General features: G+C 36.3%; 2 protein-coding genes across 2 annotated transcripts; one reads left to right on the top strand and one right to left on the bottom strand.

Moving 5' to 3' along the window:
• Positions 1-1,173: 1,173 nt before the first annotated feature.
• On the bottom strand, positions 1,174-7,278 carry nelfe (negative elongation factor complex member E). Its single transcript, XM_081377112.1, has 11 exons — positions 7,016-7,278; positions 6,778-6,862; positions 5,819-5,888; positions 5,591-5,736; positions 5,420-5,494; positions 4,829-4,866; positions 4,473-4,738; positions 4,167-4,311; positions 2,955-3,009; positions 1,728-1,830; positions 1,174-1,630 (listed from the first exon to the last, which is right to left on the bottom strand). The coding sequence occupies exons 2-11, from the start codon at positions 6,850-6,852 to the stop codon at positions 1,557-1,559; spliced, it is 1,047 nt and encodes a 348-aa protein (XP_081233238.1). The 5' UTR covers positions 6,853-6,862; positions 7,016-7,278; the 3' UTR covers positions 1,174-1,556.
• skic2 (SKI2 subunit of superkiller complex) lies at positions 7,271-26,151 on the top strand. Its single transcript, XM_081377111.1, has 29 exons — positions 7,271-7,338; positions 7,603-7,724; positions 7,837-7,958; positions 8,055-8,172; positions 9,043-9,157; positions 9,243-9,317; positions 9,406-9,459; positions 9,561-9,718; positions 9,794-9,952; positions 10,049-10,194; positions 10,827-10,973; positions 11,067-11,151; positions 11,238-11,344; positions 11,438-11,584; positions 12,319-12,418; positions 12,536-12,748; positions 13,736-13,846; positions 13,941-14,052; positions 15,304-15,422; positions 16,924-17,055; positions 17,223-17,360; positions 17,908-18,012; positions 19,153-19,288; positions 19,428-19,554; positions 19,635-19,845; positions 20,661-20,771; positions 22,157-22,375; positions 24,477-24,617; positions 25,172-26,151. Exons 1-29 carry the CDS (start codon positions 7,326-7,328, stop codon positions 25,370-25,372), a joined length of 3,744 nt encoding a protein of 1,247 aa, XP_081233237.1. The 5' UTR covers positions 7,271-7,325; the 3' UTR covers positions 25,373-26,151.
• The last annotated feature ends 115 nt before the right edge of the window (positions 26,152-26,266 follow it).

Genomic DNA, 26,266 nt, shown 5'->3' with positions numbered 1-26,266 from the left:
GAATCTCAACACTCTTGTCTTTTGTAATATTGACAGAATTTCCATTTTTGGGTGAACTATCTGTTTATACCACATAAGAGCTCAAATACTACGGTTTTCTGTTTCTCTTTATAGGGTAAAGGTAATTTACTACAAGTGAGCAGACAATAATGGACACCAAGGGAAGGTCTAGCATATCTATTGCTTGTAAGAGTGATAAACATGTTTAATACAAAAAAAAAATGTTCATGAATTAGTACTGTGCGTGATAAGGAAAGTAAGAAAACGTGTTTGTTATTTTTGCTGTAGTGCAATTTTAGTGTCTGTATGTCGCCAATTCTATGAAAGCTTTATTAAAAAGCTTTTTTTCCAACTGTTTTTTTCTTGCTGTGAATTAATTTTACATTGCCGGTCACCTTAAAGGTGAAGTGTGTAATTTCATTATTTACTCACCCTCATTACATTACAAACATATATGACTTTCATCTGCGGAATACAAAAAACAAACAGCTTTGGTCACTATTGACTTCCATTGATTGGACAAAAAAAACACACAAGATATTTCTCAAAATACCTTATGTGTCACAGAATAAAATTAGTCATACAGGTTTGGAATGACATGAGGGTCTGTACATGATAACAGAATATATATATATATATATTTTTCAAGTTGGCGATGGCACAGTGTGAATCAATGATATATCTTATCCAGACCTCTTTCAGCTGCTTCAACACCAACCCTGCCATATGTTTATCCAAATAATCTACTGTTTAGGCTCTCTCTAAGCCTCAAATATGCTTCTCTACCATTTCTGGGATACTGTCCCCCTCCACATTGAATGATATCCGGTCATTCCTGACTCCTTTATGAATAGAAAGGCCCTGTTTTTGTCAGTTTTATATGCAGCTGTCTAAAAAAATACTTCTAACACCATTCATATAGCTGAATAACGCTGGCAATCTCACCATATCTTGTCACAATTGAGATCATCTCAAACACTGCCGTAAACAGGATGGGAGAGATGAAACAACCTATTGCTATTCCCTTTTTCAGTTCCTTCCAACTAGTGTGAAATGCTAAACAGGGTTTATATAACAGTGCATGCCTCTGTATTTGTATTGTTTCCCTTTAGGCAAAACCAGAGCACTGCAATGTCTGAACCAGAGCTCATTTCATCAATAGCATCTAATGTTGTGGATTGTTGCAGGGAGGAGCTTGTTCCACACAGCAGAGGACTGCAGTAAATCGGTTATTATTCATATACACAACTATCCATACAAAGCACAGATTCGCTTGATTTCACCTGAAAGTTTCTGCCTGTTAAACTGTTTCACTGAGGTAATGATTTGTTAGTTTGTCCAGATTGTTAAGTGTCGCACCACATGTAGATGGTTTGATTGATTTATTGAACAACAACAAACCATAACTGAGCTAAATGTCCAGAGACACTGAACAGTAAACACGCTCAAACATCATAATAATTACTTAAGAAAAGTAAGAAGAAAAACTAAATGTCTGCTTTAAGTGATGCTGGACTTCTTTAGAAATGTAGCATGTGCTAAACAACTGTTGGAAATCAAAGGAAATCTTCGCTATAGACGACCTGGCTCCGTTTGTCTCTGTACGAGCCCTTGGCACTGTTCTGCACAGCTGTGAAGGATGGAGATAGAAAAGGAGAAATTGGTTAGTCAAGTGTGCAACACTCAGTCTCCTTGACAGTTTTTTCCTGTGAAATGTCCTTGTTTACCAAGAGATGCCCAGACAGATTTCCCTGTGGCGGCGTCAAGCATGGGCTGCTTCCTGGCAATGCTGACTTTGATGTTGACGTCACCCACAGTAGTGCCATTCAGCTGAGAGGCAGAAAGAGTGGAAAAAGGATTTCTTTCAGTGAATAAATAAAGATGTGTTAAATCCTAACGCCTTTAAAGGGGTCATTTCACAAAAAACAGGATTTTCCTTGTGCATTTGTAATACAGGAGTGTTGATGTACAATGTAGACAAGCTTGAATATACACAATACAAAGCTCCACAGTCCAAACCAGACTATTTATGGATGCTAAGCTGCAAAACTTGACCATTAGAGCTTGCATGACTGTCCATAAAAGTAGTAGGCGAGTGCTCACAAGTAGTATCACTTGTGTGGTCGGCTTCTAATGTACCAGAACCATTCAAATTCATTTTCGGTAATTCGGTAAACAAATTAAAGCTAAATAGAAATATATTAAAAAAACGATTAAAATATAAGGACACAATTTGGATAGACAAAATATTTTTCTGCTATGGCCTTGTAGATGGCAAGTATAGAATCAAGTATGGATTACCAAAACAAGTATGGATTACGACTACATGCGAAGTGAACAATTACATGCGAAGTGATTAGCCTGTCATAACTGAGGTTATTTACACATGGAAGTCTTAAAAAACAACACCAGTAAAAACATTGAATTTACAGTCAGAAGAAGCATTGTAAATTAGGGGTGTAACGATACCCTCATGTCACGATTCGATACATATCACGATACGATATTATTGCGATACTCCAAGACATATGATAAAAGGTTAACAAAAAATAAATAAAAAACCACCAATAAAAAAAAATATTCATGAAAATAAAGAATTATTTTAGTTGAATGTGCTTGAACTCTGTCACTGACTAGATATTTTTACAATAATGTAGGACACTTTTTACTGGTAACATCCGACATTTAGCATTATCAGGACCCACAGATATTCCCCCATTGCATTATTATACATTATATATAGTAGTTTAATGTAGTACTTTTCTCACACAGTAATTTTCATTTTGGGTGAATTATACACAATACAGATTGTCACTATCCATGATACATATTGTTGCATTTTTGTTTTGCGATATATTGTGACATGATATATTGTTACACCCCTATTGTAAATATAAAAATTTGACGCTACAATAGTGTAAAAAGTGGCCCTGTAAAGAGAATGGACCACTGACCTCTGCCACAGCTTGGTCTGCTGATTCCATCTTCTCAAAGGTCACAAAGGCACAACTGGTAAGAGACAAGAGGGAAAAAAATTATATTTTGTTTTCCCAGATATGTTTTAGACACACTACTCTTCAAAAGTTTGGGGTTAGTAAGATTTTTTTAAAGAAATTATATTTTTTGGCAAGGATACAATAAATTGATCAGAAGTGACAGTAAAAACGTTTATGAGGATACAAAAGCTTTCTATTTCAAATAAATGCCATTTTGAACTTTCTATTTGTCACAAAAATCCTGAACAAAATGTCACTGTTTCCACAAAAATAATTAATAGGCACAGCATTTTTCAACATTGATAATAATACAAATGTTTCTTTCATTTCTGAAGAATCATTTGACTGAAGACAGTAATGATGCTGAAAATTCATCACAGAAATAAATTACATTTTACTATATATTCAAATAGAAAACAGTTCTTTTAAATTGTAATATCTTTTACAAAATTACTGCTTTTACTGTATCTTTAAATGCAGCCTTATAGCCTTATATTTAAAGGAGCTGTATGTAAGAAATGGATTTCAATTAATCATAAAATGGCCCTGATATGTCACTAGACATTAAGAAATCATGTTCATTTCAAATACTTATATCACTGACAACAGTAGTACGGCCAGGATTTTGTCATTTAAAAAGTGAAGTTGCAGCCCTCAACTGATGTTGATGTTGTCATCTTGTGTTTTGGCCTGAAGCGCCACCCTCCACCTATCTACCAATCACGAAGTCAGTAGTGTTTCGGCATCCGGGTTGCCAGCTCTGCTCTAGTTACCAAAGCTACGTAGCAGCCTGCGTTCCTGCTGGATCCTGCTGCCTATCTGGCAACCTCGAGTCAGGGGAGAGGGGGAGGGGATACACTGCTCTACAGTAATTTGAAAGTGATTGCAGTACCAGTTTTGGCCACAATCTAACATACGGCTCCTTTAAAAAAAAAAAAATCTTACTGACCCCAAACTTTTGAATGGTAGTGTTCTTGTACGTCCCTGGAAATCTACCATTACAAAAGATAAGACTTATAATTAAAACTTTCCTAGTGATGTCTAAAATTACAAAATATACTAAATCCCGGCTCAATTTATTCCTGTTTCAACCAAATCAATCCTATAAGCAATCAAGTGAGTAGGTTCCTCCCTTTCCAGATGTCCAAAAGGATCAGAAAACAATCGTACTTGCGTGGTGAGTCCATTGAAAGGTCGATGATGTTCCCGTGCTGAGCAAAGGCTGAGCGCAAACTGTCTTCCACTAAACCTGTGCCGTATACATACACTGTGTTTCCTTTGCGCACCCCTCTGCGCTCTGGATAAGAGTCTGACCCTGAACAACATTACAGAAGATAATTAGACTTCCAGATTTTCAACAGAACAAAGCTTATTATCATTTAGTATTATAAAACGCATATTGTTTGCGATATAAACATTCCAATACAACATTATGAATTATTTAAAATCAACTTATTGTTTCACAGATTCACTTACGTCTGTAGGGTCCGTCCCGCTCTCGGTCTCGTTCTCTGTCCCTGTCACGTTCTTTGTCCCTGTCTCTGTCCCTTTCTCTATCCCGGCTCCTGTCTCGTTCACTGTCCCGTTCTCTCTCCCGGGGTCTTTCGCGGTCCCTCTCTCTGTCCCGCTCTCTGTCTCTGTCTCGATCTTTCTCCCAGTCTACCTCTCTTTCCCGATCCCGCTCAGGATCTCGAATCAACATCCCTCCCTCATCATCACGAGCTCGATCTCCAGGAACAAAACTGTGGGACAGAAAAAAAAAATATTCGACTGCAATACTGTTTTTCCATGACGGTTTATATTATTCTTTACACTGAGTCTGACAGTCTCACCTCTCATACAGGGATTTCCTGTGGGCTCGTTTAGCAGACTACAGCGAGAAGAAACAACATTATGTAAAGTCAAGTTTGGTGACACATCAAAGTGAATGTCTATGATTGGATCTTAACGGCAGTGATTATTATGTTTGAAGCATGTTATATGTTTGGCAACAGTTCTTCTAACCCTAACTGATGGAGTGTGTAGCTTTTCATTTCTTAAACAACCATGTATGAAGACACATTATGGCCATATTCCAGGAAGGAAGAATGGTTGGGAGGGAGCTTAAAGAATCATTTTCACACATGAATTGGCACCTCTGAGTCCAGGCCCTAAATTCATTGAATGTCTTGCTGGAGGAGACTTTACAGAGTGCACTGTCTGCCAATACAAGATATTGTGGAAGTAACATCACAACATTTATTTCCATCAATTAGAGTTAGAACAACTGTTGCCACCACTTTAGAAAAGCTGTAAGCCACATAAGGAAGTGCGTTACGGTCATTTTACCACAGTTAAAGGGGCTCTGCTTGACGCTGAGGCTAATAAATCACTGAAATGTACAGCTGTGAGTAGATCATTTCTACAGTGTAAAACAACATTACATCAGGAGGCTCTTCATCTGTTGAGACGCTCCTTTGAAATGGCAGGAATGCTGGGGCAGGACCTTTCTCTGGATCCTGGGAAACAAAGAAACTCCGTAAATAACTATGTATGACAAATAGAAAAATCATGATATCAATGAGGTAAAAAAAAAAAAAAAAAAAGTCGCTTACTTTAAGTTTACCCTCAAGTGTTCTGGAGCGCTTGAAGCCTGAGTTCTTGTTCTCTGATTTGATGGCACTGATGGCTCCAGACTTGATCAGCATTTTCGCTTGCTCTGTTGCTGTCGCTGTGTCCACCACTGGCTGATCTGACAAAGCTTAACAGAGACAACGAGAGAGAGATCGTTTGTAGAGCACAGATTTCATCTGGAAGTTTCAGAGATCCACAGATTTACTTACTGCGCTTCAGTCCTGTCTGACTCGTCTGATTGGTGGAACTCTGTTTCTTCAGAGCCATTAGGGCCTTTTTCTACATATAGTGAAATGAAGGCAAACAATACAACATGTAAAATGGATAGTTTATATATCACAGTATTTTATGGAAGCCGATTTCCGCCACGTAAGAAAAATAATCATGCTTTGGTAAAAGTCATAATTATATCATAAGTAATCAAAAATGGTGACATCCTAAGTCATAACTATGAGTCATAGTTATTACTTTTTTTTATGTGATCATTTTGACTGTCATAATTATGAATTAGTATGCCATAACTATGATTTACCGACACATGTTTTTTTTTTTCCTTATATGGTGAAATTGGACTTTAATGGTATTTTGTCTTGCTCATTATTATATGAGCCATTTTGGCTTTATTTTTCTTAAATCAAAAAATCACAAAGTGTAATATGTCATGTGTTGCTGTTCATCTGAGGTTGTATTTAACTCATTTAAATACCAGACTTTTTTTTTTTTTTATGCCCTGATACGTAAAACTATAGAATTCAAAAGGGTGTACTTTCTTTTTCACATGACTATACACTGAGTACTAGTCAACATTTTAAGTGGTTCAAAAAAGTTGTCCTAAGACAAGAACGGATATTGTTCAAAATCATAACTTTTATGAAAGGTTTTGAACCACTTCAAATGTTGACTACTGTATGAAACAACATTGAAACAACTGACCTGAGCTGAAAAATGACATGATTGTCTTCTGCAGAGCTGCTTTACAGCTGAAATTGCTTCATGGCTGATACATTTTGCAACATTAACACAACACTGTTTTTGTTTTTTACTGTGAATCTGCTTTGAAACAGTTTGTATTGTCTAAAACGCTATATAAATAAATGTGGTTCATTTTTAACCAAATTTTTGGCTACAGAAAATTCGTATATTGAGAACAGTAACTATAGTTTTTCACCTTTTTCTTTAATTTGGCATATTTCTTCTGCAATGCTTCCTCCTCTTCCGTCAGTGAGTTGGGAAATATTGCCATTTCGATGGATCTCAAGAGAGAAAAACAACAGTTACAACAGATGTCCTTTGCAGTCAATGCATCACCTTAGCACGTTATCGATGTTTCCGTTACATTGGGATTTTAACAGTTTTCATTAAAAAAATGGAAACTGCATAAAAGACGCTACTTTATATTTAATTACCGTGAATTCGAAGGATGAATTTATAAGAATGAACGTCTCCACAGTATTCCTTATTCGGCGCGCAAATGTGACGTCATCTTCTATCTTCCGAGGATCCAGTCAAAACAAAAAAAATGTCCATAACAATTTTTATTTTACCCATTTTTAAATGCGTTAAAAACGCACATTTATTTTAGATCACGTACATTGACCATTATGTTGAAAAGTACAAAAAAAATAAAAATAATAATAATCAAAAAAAACTTCCGTCCCTTTAGTTCTGCGCAGCTTCCTGCAGGACTGAAACTTTACTGAAGAACTGCAGAGTAACATGGACAAAATAGGTATGAAAAATATAACAGTACTGTTTATGTATGTGATTTCCTGTCGTAGTATAATAATATCACCAGCAGCCAGCTCAGCATTTACCTGCTTTCTGTCATAAGTCGCTCATATTACAGCCAGCTCAGCAACTACAATGTAAACTACATCTGACAGTAATGGCCCAATGTTTTTTATAAGATTTTTGGTGTCATGCCAGATTGTAGCCTTGCATTTGCCTCTAATTGCAGCGTTACTGATGAACTGCTGTTTTCTTCTGTCTGTAGATTTGCCCCCAGTTGGTCCTGATGATTTGCCCCTGTCTCTGCTGGAGATGGGCTGTTCTGGGAGATTTGAGCTCATCACACACCCACTGCCCAAGAACAAACCCTTGCCTCCACACAGCACAGTTAGTCATTTATTCATACTAAAATAATAACAGTATTCATGTGTGTGTGAGCTAATATATTTAAATAACACTTTTGTATTCATTCTGTGTTACATTCTGTAATCTTTCTCAGCTCCCTCACGGGCTTCCTCCTACTTGTCTGGACTTAAAAACAGAAGTAGAAAAGCGTTTCCTGCGAGATCCTGCTTGGCTCCCAGTACATGATGTAGATGATGCCTTCCACAAGTTCCTTAAGTATGAAATGAAACGTATTCAGAAGATAGCGCTTGTCTTTGTAACATGTATTTCATATCTTTAATTAGTTTTGTCTATTACAAATTTGTCCTTTAGGATAAGTAAGAGGGACAAAGAGGTGGACTCTCTCCTGCACTGCTCCCTGTCTCCACTGCACTCCGGTCTGTCTGTGGTCAGAGATCCCACCACCGGCATGCTGCTGGATTTCACTGAGGTAACACGGGAAAACATCTACTACATTGTGTTTATTTTCCTATAACAGCTTAATATTCAAAGATAGTTTGTTATTGGTAACTAAAACTATCTAAAAATAATTGAGGTTAATTGAAATAAAGCTGAAATAAAATAGTAATGTTGTAGAAAAGTTGAAGTACTAAAATGACTAAAATAAATAAAATGGTTTCAGTGAAATAAATACAATACAAAGTCTCATTACTTAACGTTAGTTGAATAATTCTTTATCTTACATTAATGAACATTGAGCAAACCGTTTGTTACAGTATTCATAATCTTTGTTAATGTTTGTTAATAAAAAAAAACAGAACTCAGGTCCATTAAATAATATGAACAGATACTATTTTTTATTTTAATAATGTATAAGTTAATATTGAAATAACATTAACTAAGATTAATACATGCTTTAGAAGTGTTTTATTTGTTAGTCCATGTTCATTAATGTGGTTAATTAATGTTAGCAAATGGAACTTTATTGTAAAGCTAATTAAAAACTATTTCAAAGCTCAAAAGCACCTAACAAAATTACTAAAACTTAAAATAAAACTAAATTTATAAAAAAAACAGAATAATAAAAAAATAACACTAGGTTGATTTTGCAAACAAAATAATAAAATAATAAATTTGCATAAAAATAATACTTTGTTTATTTGAATGTCCCACTATGGCATCTTCTCAATCAACCAGGGGTGTCAGTTTGAGGCGGGGCTATTTGTTTGCCCAGCCAATGGAAAGCTGTCAATGTAATGCAATCTTTATTTTTGATGTTTGCCTGATAACACAGAAAATGTTCTTTCTAATCTAATGCAACTTTTCATAATGTATATAATTGTTGTTTTCATTATGTCAGGTGTTATTAGAGGACACGGGGTTATCTGCAAAAAATTCTCTCTCATTACAAAGACAGCCTGGACCTCCGTCAGAGAGCCTGAGAGGGAGTAACACAAACTATCCTTTTCTGCCAGGTGCGGTGGTTCATATTTAAATAAATTTCTCATAATTCTGTTTAAAATAAGATCCAGTTTTTAAACTCTGCTGTCTCGTGTGCAGGCGGAATGGAGGAACTAACGTTAGAGCAGATTAAGAAAAAGTCAGAGCTGGAAGAAGACATTGACTTTGAGAAAGGTTGGTGATTTGTTTTCTCAGTACACAATCATTTGTGAGTGTGTGAGAGAGAGAAAAATAAACTGTGACTGTATGTTTCTTGTCTTAGATTTGTTGACGGTTCCTCCAGGGCTGAAAGCTGGTATGGACTTCAGTGACAAAGGTCTGGTTTCATTATTGTTCTCTCAATGTGTAGTACCATGTCATCATCCCGCTTTAGGTTGTGCATTTCAATTCAAAACTGTGCTCTTTTAATGTCTTTAGAAGCCAGAACCATGAAGAGTGAGGTGAACCTGCTGTCACTCCTGTCGACATTTGATGATGTCCTTGACGCTCTGCCAGAGGAGAAAGAGGGAGCGTCACAGAAAGAGGAGACCGTTAAACTTCCCAGAACTAACAGCCTGGAGGACCTGGGGATTAAAGTGTGTATAACTTTGAGAAAGGATTCCCAACATAGTTGTGTTTGTTTTGTCATTTTCAAGATATGTTCTCCTCAGGATTCGGGCAACACTCCTTCTCAGCCTCCAGCGAACACTGTAAGTCTGACTGAACAAAAGAAGAAACCTCAGGAGGAAGATAAAAAATGGGCCATTCCTGTGGATATCACCTCACCCTGTGACGACTTCTATAAACGTATCCCTAATCCAGCCTTCAAGGTCAGAACTCGGTGTATGCACATGATTTTTAAGATTTCACTAAAATAAAGGTTTGTTTATTGGGGTTGTTTTTTCTCAATTCCTGCCCCGTCTCAGTATCCCTTTGAGCTGGACGTGTTTCAGAAGCAGGCTATTCTCCGACTCGAAGCTCATGACTCAGTCTTTGTTGCGGCCCACACCTCAGCGGGCAAGACCGTGGTGGCTGAATACGCAATTGCACTTTCCCAGAAACACATGACCAGGTGTGTATGTGAGACCCAATGTCTGTCTACTGATTGCATTGTTATTTCTCTTTTTATGTTTTTTTAAAGAAGTCTCTTGTGCTAAACAAGGCTGCATTTATTTGATTAAAAATACAGTAAAAATCTGTAATATTGTGAAATATTATTACAATTTAAAATAACTGTTTTCTATTTGAATATATTCAGCGAAGCTGAATTTCCAGCAGCTTTTAGTAATCATTCTGATCATTTCTTATTATTATCTTATGTTGAAATCTGCTGTGTAATATTTTTATGGAAACATCATTCTTTGATGAATGGAAAGTTCAAAAGAACAGCATTTGTTTGATAATAACATAATAAATGTATTTTGCAGTCACTTTTGATCAATTAAATGAACCCTTGCTTAATGAAAGTATTCATTTCATTAAAAATAATTTTTTTTAAAACAAGCATACCTACAAACTTTTGAAAGGTAGTGTACATTTTAAATCAATTTTCATTTATTTTCAATTGTGATCATTTTTTTTAATCATGTTGATATAAAGCTTTTTTTTGAATTACCATTGTGTATGAAATGTGCTATATCGAAACTTGCCTTACTGTGACATTATATTTATGGCCCACTCTAAAATGACTGTTCCTCCTGACAGGACCATTTACACATCCCCCATTAAGGCTTTGTCCAATCAGAAGTTCCGGGACTTCAAGAACACGTTCGGTGACGTGGGACTTTTGACTGGAGATGTCCAGCTGAATCCTGAAGCCTCTTGTCTCATCATGACCACTGAGATTTTGAGGTGATTATTCAATAGAAAGCCTTCATGACACTTCTAATTCTTAGTTTGTCATGTGAATGAATTTTTGACTATCTTTGTCAATCCTCCTAACAGATCTATGCTCTATAACGGGTCAGAGGTCATTCGAGATCTGGAATGGGTCATTTTTGATGAGGTTCACTATATCAACGATGCAGAGGTGATGAATTCACAAAATAAAATCTAGTTCAGTTTTGCTTTTCTCTTTACTGCATTCGGATCTCATATGCTGTTGTTGTTTCTCAGAGAGGAGTGGTGTGGGAGGAAGTTCTCATCATGTTGCCAGAACATGTTAGCATCATCCTGCTGAGTGCCACGGTGCCTAACGCAGTGGAGTTCAGTGAATGGATCGGGTGTGTGTATTCTCAAAGCCATGAAACTGAATTTTATCCTGCTTTTAAAATTGTATAGATCATATAGTTTTAGTGTGCTTTTTCTTTCCTCAGGCGAATCAAGAAACGGCACATCTATGTGATCAGCACAATTAAGAGGCCTGTTCCTCTAGAGCACCATCTTTACACCGGCAACAGCACCAAGACTCAGAAAGAGCTCTTCCTGTTGCTGGACCCCTCTGGAAACTTCCTCACTAAAGGGTACATTCCTGGGCGGTTATTTTAATAGTGTTTATTTCTGTAAAGGCAAAAATGAATTTTCAGCAGCCACTACTCCAGTATTCAGTGTCACATGATCCTTCTAGAAATCAGTCTAATATGTTGATTCACTACTCAAGAAACACTTTTTTAAAAATTATTATCAGTGTTGAAAACAGTTGTGCTGGCGGTGTTGCCTCATATATTTCCCAGTCTACCCAGATCATTTATTGAAACTCGGCTGCAAAAATGGGTTATTAAAAAATAGCAATATTTAGTTATTCAATAACTTGGCCTGCTCTTATTAAAAAGACAGTAATATAACTGATATGCAGAGGTCATAAATTCAAGTTAGAATTGTATCAAATTAAAGTTAACTTAAAATAGAGACTGTAAACTTCGATTTAAGATTATTATTATTAATAATACTAAATCAATTAATATTGTAATGTGTTTGCAATGTCCATCTAGTTGCTTGGTTGATTTCTACATTGTAATGGACTATTTTTAGTTTAATCTTAACCTGTTATTAAGATAAAATATCAACTCAAATGTATTTATTTAGTAAATATAAGTCAGAAAGAGTGTTGAATATGGTGTATAATACTAAATGATGATTGTTTTTACCTCAAGAAACCTAGATTAACGTTTTTAGACTATAATTTTAGATGGACTTTTGAAGAAAGTGTTGCAAAATTACATTTCATTTCAGTTGAAACAAATGTTTTGTTTTTCAGCTACTATGCCGCAGTGGACGCCAAGAAGGAACGCACAAGTAAACATGCGCAGTCTTTTGGCTCAAAGAACGTATCACAGCACAACACTACAGCCAGTCAGGTCAGTGTCTGTACCTTTCGTCATTTCCTTTTAAATCAGTTATCTAACATAGCAGGTCTCTATTTCCAGAAACAGTGTTTTTATTATGTTTTCTGCATCCTCCCATTGCTCCGTCAGGATCGATCAGTGTGGCAGACGCTGCTGAACTATCTGTCTCAGAGGCAGCAGACTCCAGTTGTGGCGTTCACGTTCTCCCGGACACGCTGTGATGAAAACGCCCGCTCTTTGACCTCTCTGGACCTCACCAGCTCCATAGAGAAGAGCGAGATACACTCGTTCCTCCAGAAGAGCCTGACGAGGCTGAGAGGAGCCGATCGGCAGTTACCGCAGGTACATGAGATTTGGAATGAGTTTTCCATTGGATAATGCAGATATCTGGAAAACAAGGTGGCTAATGGTCGATGTAATGCTGATTTAATGATAACAAAAAGAAATGCTGAAATTTAATCAACGCTTATTTCACACAAAAAAATAATTATTTAAACATAAATGTTTAACCCAACATCAAAAGAAAGATTTGAATGAAAAATTACATTTTATTTTAAGAAATCCAGCCTATTTTAGGAAACGTAAGATATTTTGTACATCACAATTAAACTCCCTTTCGGTAACATGTAAACTGCAATGTAAAAAATCCCATTCCTATTACTGATATATTATGTACTTGTCTAGCATTTAAATGTTTGGTGTTGGTAAGATTTCTTAATGTTTGTGAAAGAAGTGTCAATCAAGGAAAAACACCAATATTGTGAAATTATTAGTTGTTTTCAATTTTAATGTTTGCACCCACTTTATATCAAGTGCCTTTAGCTACTATGTAATAACATTTAAATGAATAATTTAATAGATACATGTTTTACATTGTACTTATATTTAAAAAACACCTGCATGTATTTAGCTGTACCTTAAACCTAACCGTACCACAAAACCTGTCCCTAAACTCACCCAGATCCCACCTCAATAACAAAAGTGTTTTACATTACATTAACAATTGAAGAACATTGTACCTAATGATATTTCTTCTCTAAGTAAATATTAAGACACCTAATATAAACTCTAACTGAATGTTTTTTTCAAATGTATTTGGAAAATTCACAGAAAAATGATTTGAAAACCAAAATATGCATTATACTTTTACAAAATTCTTGGTAAATAAAAAAAAATAAAAATAACTAGGTGGATGATACAAAAATTGCTAAATTAAAAAAATTGAATTGGCCTTGTCAACATCCACCATGATACTTATGTGTATAATGAAACCTTCAACGTAATTTTAATACAGTTATGGTGTATATCAGTGTAATTTTGTCGTCACAGATCCTGTTGATGCGTGATTTGCTAAAGAGAGGTATTGGTGTTCACCACAGCGGCATCCTGCCAATCCTGAAGGAGGTTATTGAGATGCTCTTCTCCAAAGGTTTAGTAAAGGTTTGTCTTATGGACTTGTTTAATACAAACTTTATTTGATTAAAGAAATCAGATTAAGGAGAGAGTTGGTGACTTGCAGCTATTCTCTCTTTAGGTGCTGTTTGCTACAGAGACGTTTGCCATGGGTGTGAACATGCCCGCCAGAACCGTTGTGTTCGACAGCATCCGCAAACACGACGGCACAGGTTTCAGAAACTTGCTACCCGGTAAAAACACATCTCATTTACTGCCTTACATTCCAAACAATGATGTGCCTGTCGTTAGATGTTAATGTCCAAATATACCCTCACTTGCAACACCTTAGCATGCCTGTTGCAGTTATTCTAATTTAAAATGATAATTATTTTGTATTATCATAATAATAGACATTATAAAAAGATGGCAGATACTTGTTGGCAGAGACGCTACAGGCAGACAGGCGCTGCCAATGGCCAGGTGTTTGATGAATTAGCCATCTCTAATGAACGAGCAGATTAATTATGCTGAGGTAGTGCAGATGTTTGTGCACATGTGACTGGACTGCAGTGAGACTAGGAAAACACAGCAGGAGGCCTTTGATGTGTGTGGGAGAGATGCTTGAGTTTGTTCAAATCTCTTCTAATAATAGTGTGTATAAAAAAAGGGGAGAGAGAGTGAGAGAGAGAGACAGAGAGAGAGAGAGAGAGAGAGAAAGAGAGAAAGAGAGAGAGTATAGCTGGCCTCTTTTAAAGTCAAAGCACACATTTGAGAGTACATGGCCCTGTTTGCATCGAAGACACAAAATATTCATGAAATTTTGGGAAAATGTTACAAATCGTATCAAGAACTTGTCTGGGTCATGTTTCACCCCAAAATCAAAATTAGTTTAATTATATTTTAAACAGAACAGAACCAACATGAATTTATGCAGATATCGTTAATTCAAGATTTTAAAGTACATAATTGGATAATTTATTCTGATTCAAGGGGAATCCTGACTGACGAGAGGAGGAGCTGGGGATGGAGGAGAGTAATTAGCTCCTGAGAAACGCGATAGCTGCTGATAATACTGAAGGAGCTTATATATGGATACTGTGATATAGGCGTCGTATTCCTATAGGTAGACGTGTATCAGATGAGAGTCAGCTGATGCGAGCTTGACCTGCCAGAACTGACGCTACACCTTCATTTTTTCTGCTTCTATTATTTTTGTGGAAACTGATAGTTTTTTTTTCAGGATTCTCGGATGAATAGAAAGTTCAAATAAGCTTAAAAAAAGACTTTACTGTCACTTTTGATCAATTTAATGCGTCCTTGCTGAACAAAAGTATTAATTTATTTTAAAAACAATCTTACTGACCTCCAAAATGTTAATGATAGTATTTGTTGTACTAAATGTATGATTATTTTAATTGTTGGTTAATTGTCATAGAAATATTGTCACAATGCCAAAAATCTTACCGGTTCCAGTTGATCTGTATAAATGCGTGTGTGTGTAGGTGAGTATATTCAGATGGCAGGTCGTGCTGGCAGAAGGGGTTTGGATGCTACAGGGACCGTCATCATTCTTTGTAAGGCTGGAGTTCATGAAATGGGAGACCTCCACGCGATGATGCTGGTCAGTGCTGCACTCTGCATTAAACACCTTCAGGTCGTGTCCGAGGCCTCACTGCTGATGATTCTTTTTACATTTGTCTGAACAAAAATCCATTATTTTGTCCATAGCTGGTAAATTCCCCCTTTTTTAACTTTTAAACTCCCTCAATTCCACTAGGCTTTTCTATGATCTGATGAGAAATCCCAGCTCCTCTTTGTAAACCGCAGTCTGATTGTTCAATGTGGAGCCAAATACAAATGTTTTGGGTCTTTTTTAGAGTCATGAGTGCACTTCTGTCATCCTCTTGTGGATCGAGTGTGAGTAAACGGGCTCTTCTTCATTAGAGTGCCCAGCCAGCTGGAGCTGTTTTAACCTCTCTGTGTCCAATCACGGCTGTTCAGTCTATTAACCCCTGAACCTGGTTTATTGACTCAATACACTGTCATTCCAGCACAAAACTCACCAGGGTTCACTAGTACTGTTGTCATTTTGCTCTCCACATGGCACCCGCAGACTTCAGAGCTGATTTTTTGTGTTTTTTAATGAACCAGTGTGATTTTTATCATAGTCCTATAGTATAAATATTATAATATAATCTATGTATATAATATTCTTGTATTTATTATTTTGAATTCACTTTTATTTTTATATTTTCAGTTTTCATTAAAATTTTAGTTTTAGTTTTAGTACTTTTATGTGCTTCTGTCTTATTTTGCTGTTGTTTTTTAGCTTTAATTTTTTTTTTTTTTTTTTTTTTTCAGTTAGCTGCCAAGGCAACATTTCTAATTTTCGTTTTTTTTTGTTTTTTTTTTGTCTAATAATTAAAGATTATTTTTATTTCAGCTTTATTTCAAGTACTGAAAATTACTTTTAATAGGTTTAGTATTAGTTTTCAGTTAACAGTAACAACACTGCTAGGAACAAGTGTAAATCCATTTTTTACCTGGAAGATGATCAAGTGGGCAAATAAATCCCATAGACTTACATTGATGCAAGTGAACCATATCTACAGACTAATATCGTAAAGACCTTGCCACTTTGGAATTGGATCAGTTAGAAAGCACCTAACAATAACTTAGTAACAAGATCAGTTCAGGTTCTCTCAGACGGGCCAGTAATCTGTGTGATGATCAGCTCCATGTCATGGACATCATGGCAACAGCAGCTGATGCTGTAATAACGTGCAGTGTGTTGTCAAGGGCCGCTGGTGATTGGACCTCCTCTGAATTTCAACTCCCATTTCCAAAGAGGCACGATGTGTACACATCCTTACATTGTGTCCTATTATTTGTCATATTTTGAAGCCAGTTATTATTTTATTTGTTTGTAAGGCTATGCCATTAAGGCTATGTAAGGCTATGTTATTTTATTTGTTTGTAAGGCTATGCCATTAGTAATGGCTATGCCATTACTATATCTAAAATATTGGCAATCAATGAATTAATCAAAGCTAATGGATGATTAGTTAAATATTCAAGAGCACAGAGAGATGGCAATAATGTATACTATTTTCCTGTGTCAGGGAAAACCGACAGTGCTGCAGTCTCAGTTCAGACTGACCTACACAATGATCCTAAATCTGCTGCGTGTGGAGGCCCTTAGGGTTACCGACATGATGAGGAGGAGCTTTTCTGAGAACCACAGGGATACTCAGGTAAACGGCCTCATTTCCCACCAGCCCCTGGGTGACGATGAAATGTCTGTGGGGTTTGCATGCCCCAGTAATTTAATTGTACAAAAAGGCTGAAATGTGAAGTATGTGATGAAATGTTTTGAAATTCTTTCGGTTAGACAAGTCATTTCTGTCTTTGTGTGTCTCAGACTCATGAGAAGAGAATAACTGAGCTGAGAAACACGCTCTCCTCTCTCCCTCCGCTGGACACAGAGGGGCAGTTATCTGATTTACTGTCATATTACCACACCATCACAGAGCTACGCATCACCACAGAGACCCTGCAGGTACACACACACACACACACACACACACACACACACACACACACACACACGTACTTGTATAAACAGTGTTCTTGTATACCAAACTATCACAGAGCTGCACACACTCAGACATTAGATTCACAGCATTTCTGTGAATTTATGATGTTATATTGTTGATTTAAATGTATATTATATGATTTAATTAAAATGATTAGATTATAAAATGTAAATTGTTTCATATAATAATTATTATTTTTGTTATTCATGTAGTATATTAATTTAATTAACTTTTAGTTTTATTAATTGGTTGCATTTATAAAATATTTTATTTATTTAGTGAATTATCAAATTTGATTTGTATTTATTTATTTATTTATTTATTTATTTATTACGGCAAATATGATTATTTTCCCCTTACCAGTTCTCAGCAGAACTAGTCAGAATTTATCCGTCACTGTTTGGCAATAATTTTAGTTTTCACCATTTATTTCTTGTAAATCATTTTTCTGTTTGTAATATACACATTACTGACAGCAAACTCATGTCTTTCTGTGTGTGTGTGTGGCAGCGAGCTGTGCTGGAGTCAGTAAATGGACTCAAAGCCCTGTCTGTGGGGAGGGTGGTGATGGTGAACAACAGCCAGCATCACAATGCCCTGGGAGTCATTCTACAGGTGTGTGATTGCATAATGAACACATTTTACTCAGTGTCATAAAAGACATAAACACAGATCTGCAGCAATGGCCATTGACACTTTCACGTAGTTGCTTATTAGCATGCATATAACTGGCATATTGGCTGTTTATTAGTACTTATTAGCACTTATTAGCAGAGATTAAGTATTAAATGTTATTAAGGGTGAATGACTATTTTTGTGGTTCTACTGCCTTATAAGGCTCATACTGAGCAAAGCATATTAAGATCGTAATTCATGTACAACAACTGCTTTACTTATTATCAATAAGCAGTAATTAGGAGTTTATTCAAGGAAAACTCTCAGTTAATGGTCTGTTAGTTGTAGAATAGGGTCATACAGAATAAGACATTAATATGTGCTTTATACGTACAAATAAACAGCCAGTGTGCTAGTAATATGCATGCTAAAAAGCCACTTATATTGAATATCAAGTTCAAGGTCACTTTATTTGTATAGCATATTTACAACAGCCACTAGGCTGACCAAAGTGCTTTACTGAACAACCAGATTAAAAGATAGTAAGACCTGCATAACAACACAAAGTACAAATAAGAGCCTTGTGAAACCTTAAAACAGGAGTGACAAAACAGTATCAGACTCAAATAGAAAATAGTAAAACAGGAGTAGCAAAGCAGTGTCAGATTAAAACAGGAGAAGAGATCAATATACTAAAGAAAATAGGTAGGTTTTTAACAGAGACTTGAAAACAGACAGAGTAGGTGCTGGTCTAATATATTCTGTTAGAATATATGTATGTTAATATAAAGTCTTACCAATTTTTTTTATATTTTTGAAATAAGTCACCAGGGCTGCATTTATTTGATCAAAAATGCAGTTTGATGAATTCAATTTGATGAATTGAATGTTTAAAAGAACAGCATTTACTTAAAATGGAAATCTTTTGTAACATTATAAATGTCTTTACTGTCACTCTTGACAGTAATTGAATGCATCCTTGCTGAATAAAAGCATTAATTTCTTTAAAGTAAAAAAAATCTTACAGTAGTGTATTTTCGAGAGGACAAATTAAGTCAAAAGTTGCACATCTCACCCCACTCGACCCTCATTTTTTTCCCTCTCTCTTTCTCTCCACTTTCCTCTCATCTCCTCCCATAGGTGTCCAGTGATGCAGTAAATCGTACATTCACCGCTCTCATTATCTGTGAGAAGGGAAATGAGGAGTCGGTGGGTGATGATCAGTCTAATAAAGTCTTGCTTCCCATTTACAGCACTGCACTGTTTATTCCAGAGGGTAAGCAGACACATACACACACAGCATCACATCACACACACAGTAAATCACCACTGGTTAAGTTGGAGGGTGTCGTCATGAACACCACACCTAATTTTTCAACATCTTTTGTTTTAATTTACCGTGTATCTGTGTGTAGGACCCTGCAGTCATACGGTGCAGAAACTGAAGTTGCAGGACATCTCTGCCATCACAACCAAAACCCTCAAGGTCATTCCAGAGAGAATCATCGACAATTACAATAAAAGACAGCAGCCACGCTTCAGGTGTGTATCTGGCTCAAATCTGTGAGCGAATTTGCATTTGTTGAACTGTGGCTTTGAATAAATGAAAATTCCCTTCCTAGACTTGATCCACCAGGTCAGGCTATTTCTACAGCAACTCAAGAGCTCTTGCGATTGGCCGAGGCCAATCCCATGGGCATTACGACCTTTGACCCCGTGAATGACCTGCACCTGAAGGGTGTGGATGTGGTGGAGGGAGTGATGAGGCAACGAGTGTTACAGGACTGTCTAAAGGACTTCCACTGTATCCACTCGCCCACCTTCACTGAACAGGTCTGTCTGTTTATCATACTCATGTGTCACATTCATACACTACTGTCCAATGTTTGGGGTCAGTAAAAAATGTTTCTTCTTTTGAAAGAAATTAATACTTGTATTCAGCAAGGAAACATTAAATTGATCAAAAGTGACATTATAGACTTTTATAATGTTACAAAATGTTTCTATTTCAAATAAATGCTGTTCTTTTGGACTTTCTGTTCAATATCAGGGTTTCCATAAAAATATTATTCTGTTTTCAACATTGATAATATTAAGAAATGCTTCTTGAGCCGCAAAGCATCATATTAGAATGATTTCTGAAGGATTGTGTGACACTGAAGACTGGAGTAATGATGCTGTAAACTCAGGTTTAAATATATTTTTCTTTTAAATTGTAATAATGTTTCACAATATTTCTGTTTTTACTGTATTTTCGATCAAATAAATGCAGCCTTGGTGAGCATTAGAGACTTATTTCAAAAACATAAAAAATCTTACAGACCCCAAACCTTTGTTTGGTAGTGTTTTTCCCGCTGTTTTAGGTCAAAATCCACTGTGCAGACACAAGGAAAAATCTTATTTCTAATTCAAATGTGTCCTGTATTTTCTCATCCATATTTAGTAATTTGGCACAGCTACTCTCCCAAGTGCACAGACTCTCATTTATTGAGTGTGACTGGTAGGGCGGAATAAGGATGTGTCTCATTAGCTCTCAGTAATCACTTCCAGAAGACCTTCTGCAGTGTGCTGATGATGGAGTAGTGATAAACTCGCGCTCTCTCTCACTGTCATTTTCATATTCTCTCTCTCTCTGTGAATATTCTCAGTTTGCACGTGTACAGGAGAGGATGAGTGTACAGGAAGAGCTTGATCGGCTTCTGTTCCTGGTGTCTGATCAGTCCCTGACGCTGTTGCCTGAGTACCATCAGAGAATCAAGGTCAGTTCACCTGCAGTCCACCTAGTAGCAAAGTAATACATTCTTTTACATACAGAGAGTTTCATATTTCACTAATAAAAATAGCTATGAAAAGTCTATTAATTAGCATCTAATAATTATATTTGGGCCTGCAAATAACCTTTTTTATAGCATTTATTTTAGACGTAAAGATTAAAGGTACTGTATAGTTCCAACAAAAATTAAAATTCTGTCATCAATTACTTATCTAATTTGAGCTTTCATTTACATATAATGTGGTGCGCTATGTACAGGGCTCAACAATAAGGACTGCCCGGTAGTGCCCGATGCCCCCAGGGCCAATGTGAAAGACGCTTGGGACAGAGAAAGAATTGTCACTGTTTATTTATTAATAAACGTTTATTATTTGCAAATTTTTTAGTCACGCCAATTAAAATATTCTAGCGAATTTTACGCCTCTCAGACAGTGTGGGAATACTGAATTGAGTTCTCTTTCATATCTTCTTGCACTTGAAATTTTTGTGCTTTTGCTTGTAGTTTGTTTTTGTTTTTTTAATTTCTGACTGTTTACTTGTCGTTAATAATGTTTGAAATGTATTACTTAGGCTAGTAGTTTTGCTTTGGTATCGAAATTGGAAATTTACTGGTATCTGTATCTTATTCATTAGAATACAAGGTTAAATGGGTCAAAAACAATGAAAACAATAACAATTGGTTTAATTATTTATTACTCACTTTGTGGCAGGGCTAGTGAAAATTGTTGCAGGGCAAGTAAAGAAAAAAGTGGAAAAAATCCCTAGCATTAAACCCTGATGTACATGCTTTGATCGAAGTTTTTATGTGAATAAAAACCTGAATTAAATCTGTTCATCATATAAAACAATCATGTCTCTTCAGGAGCCTTATGAATTACGTTCACGTTCTCTTTATTGATTTTTTGATGGGATTTACTTTCAATGGAGGGACAGAAATCTCTCAGGTTTCATCAAAATAGCTTTTGAATACGAATGAAAGTCTTGCAGCTTTAGAACGACAAGAGAGTGATTAAGTAAATGACTGTATTTTCATTTTTGGGTGAACTATCCCTTGAAGTTTCAAGTTAAATCTGGCATTAAACTCTAATTATATGTACAATAAAAGAAAAAAAGAGAACAGTGAATTGCTTTTAAAACCTGGGACAGAAATGTGTAAACTGTTTAATTTAAAAAATATCATTCTTATGATATTCTTAATCAGACCAGAATTGATCATTTAAATCATTAATAATGGCCAATACTGATAGTCAATGATATTTTGTGCTATTCTGTGTTCACCTGGTTTTTGTGTTAAGTATCACCATTAAATGTCTGCAAATATCATGGATATTTGAAACAGTCAGTGATAACAGTAAAGCACTGTATTTCCAGGTGTTGGAAGCTCTGCAGTATGTGGACAGCACTGGGGCGGTTCAGCTGAAGGGACGTGTGGCGTGTCAGATCAGCAGCCATGAGCTGTTACTGACTGAACTCCTGTTTGAGAACACTCTGAGTCCTCTCGCTCCTGAGGAGAGCGCCGCCCTGCTGTCCTGCCTCATCTTCACACAAAACACCCAGATAGACCCGCACATCACCAACACGCTACAGGAGGTAATGCAGTTCTCTGCTCACAACCGCATTCCCACGGTCAAGGAAAAACCTGGAAATAGTTCAAATTTTGATCCCAGGACTGGAAAATAAATTTACTAAGTTTAAATCTGAAATATCATTGTAATACATTGTAATAGCATTATTATGCTATTTAAAAAAAAAACGCATACATTTTCTTATTCAGTCTCTCTAAACCCTGCCTTTCTGAGAGCCTACTCTGCTCTGATTGGTCAGATGGCCCAGTCTTTTGTGATTGGTCTACCACTTACAGCATGTGTTGGAAACGAAACGTTAATTATCATATATGAGTTTCAGTTCTAGAGGCTTCCTTAGCACTTCTATACAGTGATACGAACAGTAATGATAGCGTCGCCAACGCAAACCAAACTTTGCAGGCCTCAACTACAACTACAGTGTCAAAGTAGACATTGTTTGCATGCAGCTAATGAAGACTATAGAGCTGGTAAGTCCCGCCCCTTCCGCTAACCCCACTGGACCTCTAGGTTGAAAAATCGTCAATGCAAGTGAATGGGAGAAAATAATTATTTTCTGGTTCCGTTTGAATTGTGCCATGAATGTGAACATATGTTGTCTGTGAATTTTTAATATAATTTTTCGTGTAAAGAATGCTACAATTTAGCGGGTAGAAGTTTGATACGGTTAGACTTTGTGTGAGAGCACTTTGTGGACTACAACTCTCGACGCGTTTGAAGCGTCACCACCACTCGCACACGGACACTAGCTCACGGATCCCGCTAAACATGGCTGTGTCTTTGGTGCACTTCACCACCTTCTTTCAGGGAGAGGACAAAATCATTGAGTTTGGCGAAAACCACGGGTAAGTCAACTTTATGGGGTGACGTCACATCGGCGACATGTAGTCTTTCTCGTTATGTCTTTTCCACAACTGCTAGCCGAAGAATCATACCATAGACTGTCAAACAACATATGTTCACATTCATGGCACAATTCAAACGGGACCAGAAAATAATTATTTTCTCCCATTCACTTGCATTGACGATTTTTCAACCTAGAGGTCCAGTGGGGTTTTACGGATGGGCGGGACTTACCAGCTCTATAGGCTGGCATTATGCTAATTTGTTGAAAACCTACGTAGGTTCGTGCAGAAAGTAAGACTGGAATTATTTACGACTTGTTTCAGGCAGTTCAGAATCATTTCTTTCTTTTAGGAGACAAATTCTTATTTATTGTGCACTTTGCAGACCTTTTACATTCACAAACAGCTGTATAACATATCTGAAAAAGCAGCATAGGGGCACTTTAAAGCCAATGTAACATTTAATACTTGTTCAAGCCACAGATTAAAAGCTGAGGAAATTGTATGAATCACACAAGTAACCTAATTCAGTACGCTCATCTAAAACGCTTCAAGCTTTTTATTTGAGCCCACTGCCATTAGAATATAACGCATCAGATATTCTTGTCATCATGTTTATGGATGGATGTAAATTTGTACAGCTCTGTGAGCTCAACACCCAAGAGATGTGCATAAGAATGTAATGGATGCGGCCTGGCCTCTTTGCTCTGTGCCTTTAGCAAAGGATGCAGTCGCAGATGAACATGCCGGTGTGTTGTCGAACGGCCCAGAAACATGGAATTGCTTTAAAGGGACAGTGAATAAGTCATGACACTAGACTGATAAGCACACAAGAGTTTTATAGTTGACAGTGGCTTGTAAACCAATGTGAAAATGCTCTTGCGGTTGAAACGCTGTGAGGTGAGGGCGTACAGGTAATGTAGCCACAGTCTGACTGCATGACTACATTGCCTGCCTTGCTCTAGTTGTGTAAGCACTTAGACAGCAGATGGAGACAAGAGTGGAGCACTGGACAAAACAGACTGACGCAGTGCTATACTAAGAGATCTCACTATGAATAATACACAAAACGATACACATTTTAGGCCTTTCAATCAATTAATAGGTTTAATTAATGCGTCCTTGCTGAATGAAAGTGTTAATTTCTGTAAAAATAAAATCGTTCTGACCCCAAACATTTGAATGGTAGTGTATGTAATTAAAACATTGTATAATATTTCATATAATGAATATATTTGTTCTCTTATTCTCTTGCTTTCCTAGGGCATCAATCAAGTACTCTGTGTAGCACAACGTATTGGTGATCTGCAGAGGGATTGTGGGATAGGTCAAACTGCTGAAGACTTTGTGGCCCAGTTCAAGTTTGGCCTGACTGAGGTTGTGTATTGCTGGGCAAGAGGCATGGTGAGCACTGACCTTAAAACAAATAAAGTATATATATATATATATATATATATATATATATATATATATATATATATATATATATATATATATATATATATATATATATATATATATATATATATATATATATATAATTTCTTTATTTGTATTATTATTATTATTATTTTTATTATTTATGAATTTTTTACTCCCACACAAACATACATAGCGTACATGTACATACACACACACACACACACACACACACACACACACACACACACACACACACACACACACACACACACACACACACACACATATATATATTATTATTCTATTTTTCTTTTGTGAGTGAGTGAGTGAGTGAGTGAGTGAGTGAGTGAGTGAGTGAGTGAGTAAAAAAAAAGAAGTTAATTTAGCATAATCTATCTTATAATAACAATTTGTACAAACATGTAGATCCATGTAATGCAGTGATATGAAAGTCTGATCAAAGATGAACTATATTCATATTTGGACAGAGAAGGTCAAATACCTCTTTTTGATGATGGTGTTTTTTTCTTTGGTAGCCATTTGCTGAGATTGCCGCGCTGACAGATGTGCAGGAGGGGACGATCGTGCGCTGTATCCAGAGGCTGGACGAGGTCCTGAAGGAAGTGAGACAGGCTGCTCGCATTGTAGGCGACTCCGTCCTGGGCAGCAAGATGGAAAGAGCCTCACTGGCCATACGCAGAGACATTGTGTTCACTGCCTCACTCTACACACACTGAGAGACAGGAGGAGGCAGAATGTGTTTGTGTGTTGATGAGTGTGATGTAAAAGAAAGTGTACAGAATATGGACCTAAGAATCTGTTCTTGAATTATTGAGTGCATGTTTACATTGAGTTGAGTATGCATGAATGAGTGAAAGAGCTCCTCACTCCTGACCAAAGTTGTAATCTCAATATGAAATGGAGAATTGTAAGTAATTATACAGCAATAAAATGAGCTGGTAAAAACACTGGTTTCATCCATATTGTCAGAAAAATAGAAATAGAAACTTTTGCTTTGTGATCATTTTAAAAATGACTGCTATGTTTGTGTCACTATCTGTACATTTTTGCTGAGATTTGGTCTGATTTTTATTTTACTTTTGGCATGCAGGACCTTTCTCTATATATTTTTGATGCTCTACATTTTGCTCCCTCTGCATCCACCTTTTATCATTGAATATTGTAAAAAACAAAAACAGAAAAATTCATGGATTAGTTTTAAGATGAATCAGGGATGTTACCACATGAATCAGGGATTTTTACATTTCTATTCATTTAAGATTTATACACCAATATTCAGATACGAGAATAATCATCAATGTGTTTTTCAATGACTGATTCTTAAACTTTTACATTTGGTTCTCCAAATCCTCAATATTTGATTACTTTTTGAATTTCAAATTATCTCAATAATTTTACATCAACTTCTGTATTATTCTGCTTTCAATACATTAACTGTTTATGAGAGCCATTATGAATATTTCACAAATAAATCTCCATTGTGACTGTAGCAATCAATATAGCTTAACTTTCCATACAAAATATACAGTTTTTTTAGATTTATAGATTTATTTTAATTCGTTGAAGCTCAATTTAATCCAACAAGCCTTATTATTCTATGGTAAAACCAT

Source organism: Scardinius erythrophthalmus, assembly GCF_964197995.2.
Source record: "Scardinius erythrophthalmus genome assembly, chromosome: 10".
Classification (NCBI taxonomy): Eukaryota; Metazoa; Chordata; class Actinopteri; order Cypriniformes; family Leuciscidae; genus Scardinius; species Scardinius erythrophthalmus.
This window is presented reverse-complemented; position numbering and strand designations above follow the sequence as displayed.

What these genes read in the sequence shown, in the direction of transcription:
- skic2 (XM_081377111.1), top strand. An exon ending in AGACAGCAGCCACGCTTCAG is followed by an intron (nt 19,555 to 19,634) that starts GTGTGTATCTGG and finishes TTCCCTTCCTAG; the next exon opens with ACTTGATCCACCAGGTCAGG. An exon ending in TCACCAACACGCTACAGGAG is followed by an intron (nt 22,376 to 24,476) that starts GTAATGCAGTTC and finishes TTGCTTTCCTAG; the next exon opens with GGCATCAATCAAGTACTCTG.
- nelfe (XM_081377112.1), bottom strand. Translation starts at nt 6,852, where the DNA reads ATGGCAATATTTCCCAACTCACTGACGGAAGAGGAGGAAGCATTGCAG. An exon ending in GCGGGACGGACCCTACAGAC is followed by an intron (nt 4,312 to 4,472) that starts GTAAGTGAATCT and finishes AATGTTGTTCAG; the next exon opens with GGTCAGACTCTTATCCAGAG. An exon ending in ATCTGTCTGGGCATCTCTTG is followed by an intron (nt 1,631 to 1,727) that starts GTAAACAAGGAC and finishes CATCCTTCACAG; the next exon opens with CTGTGCAGAACAGTGCCAAG.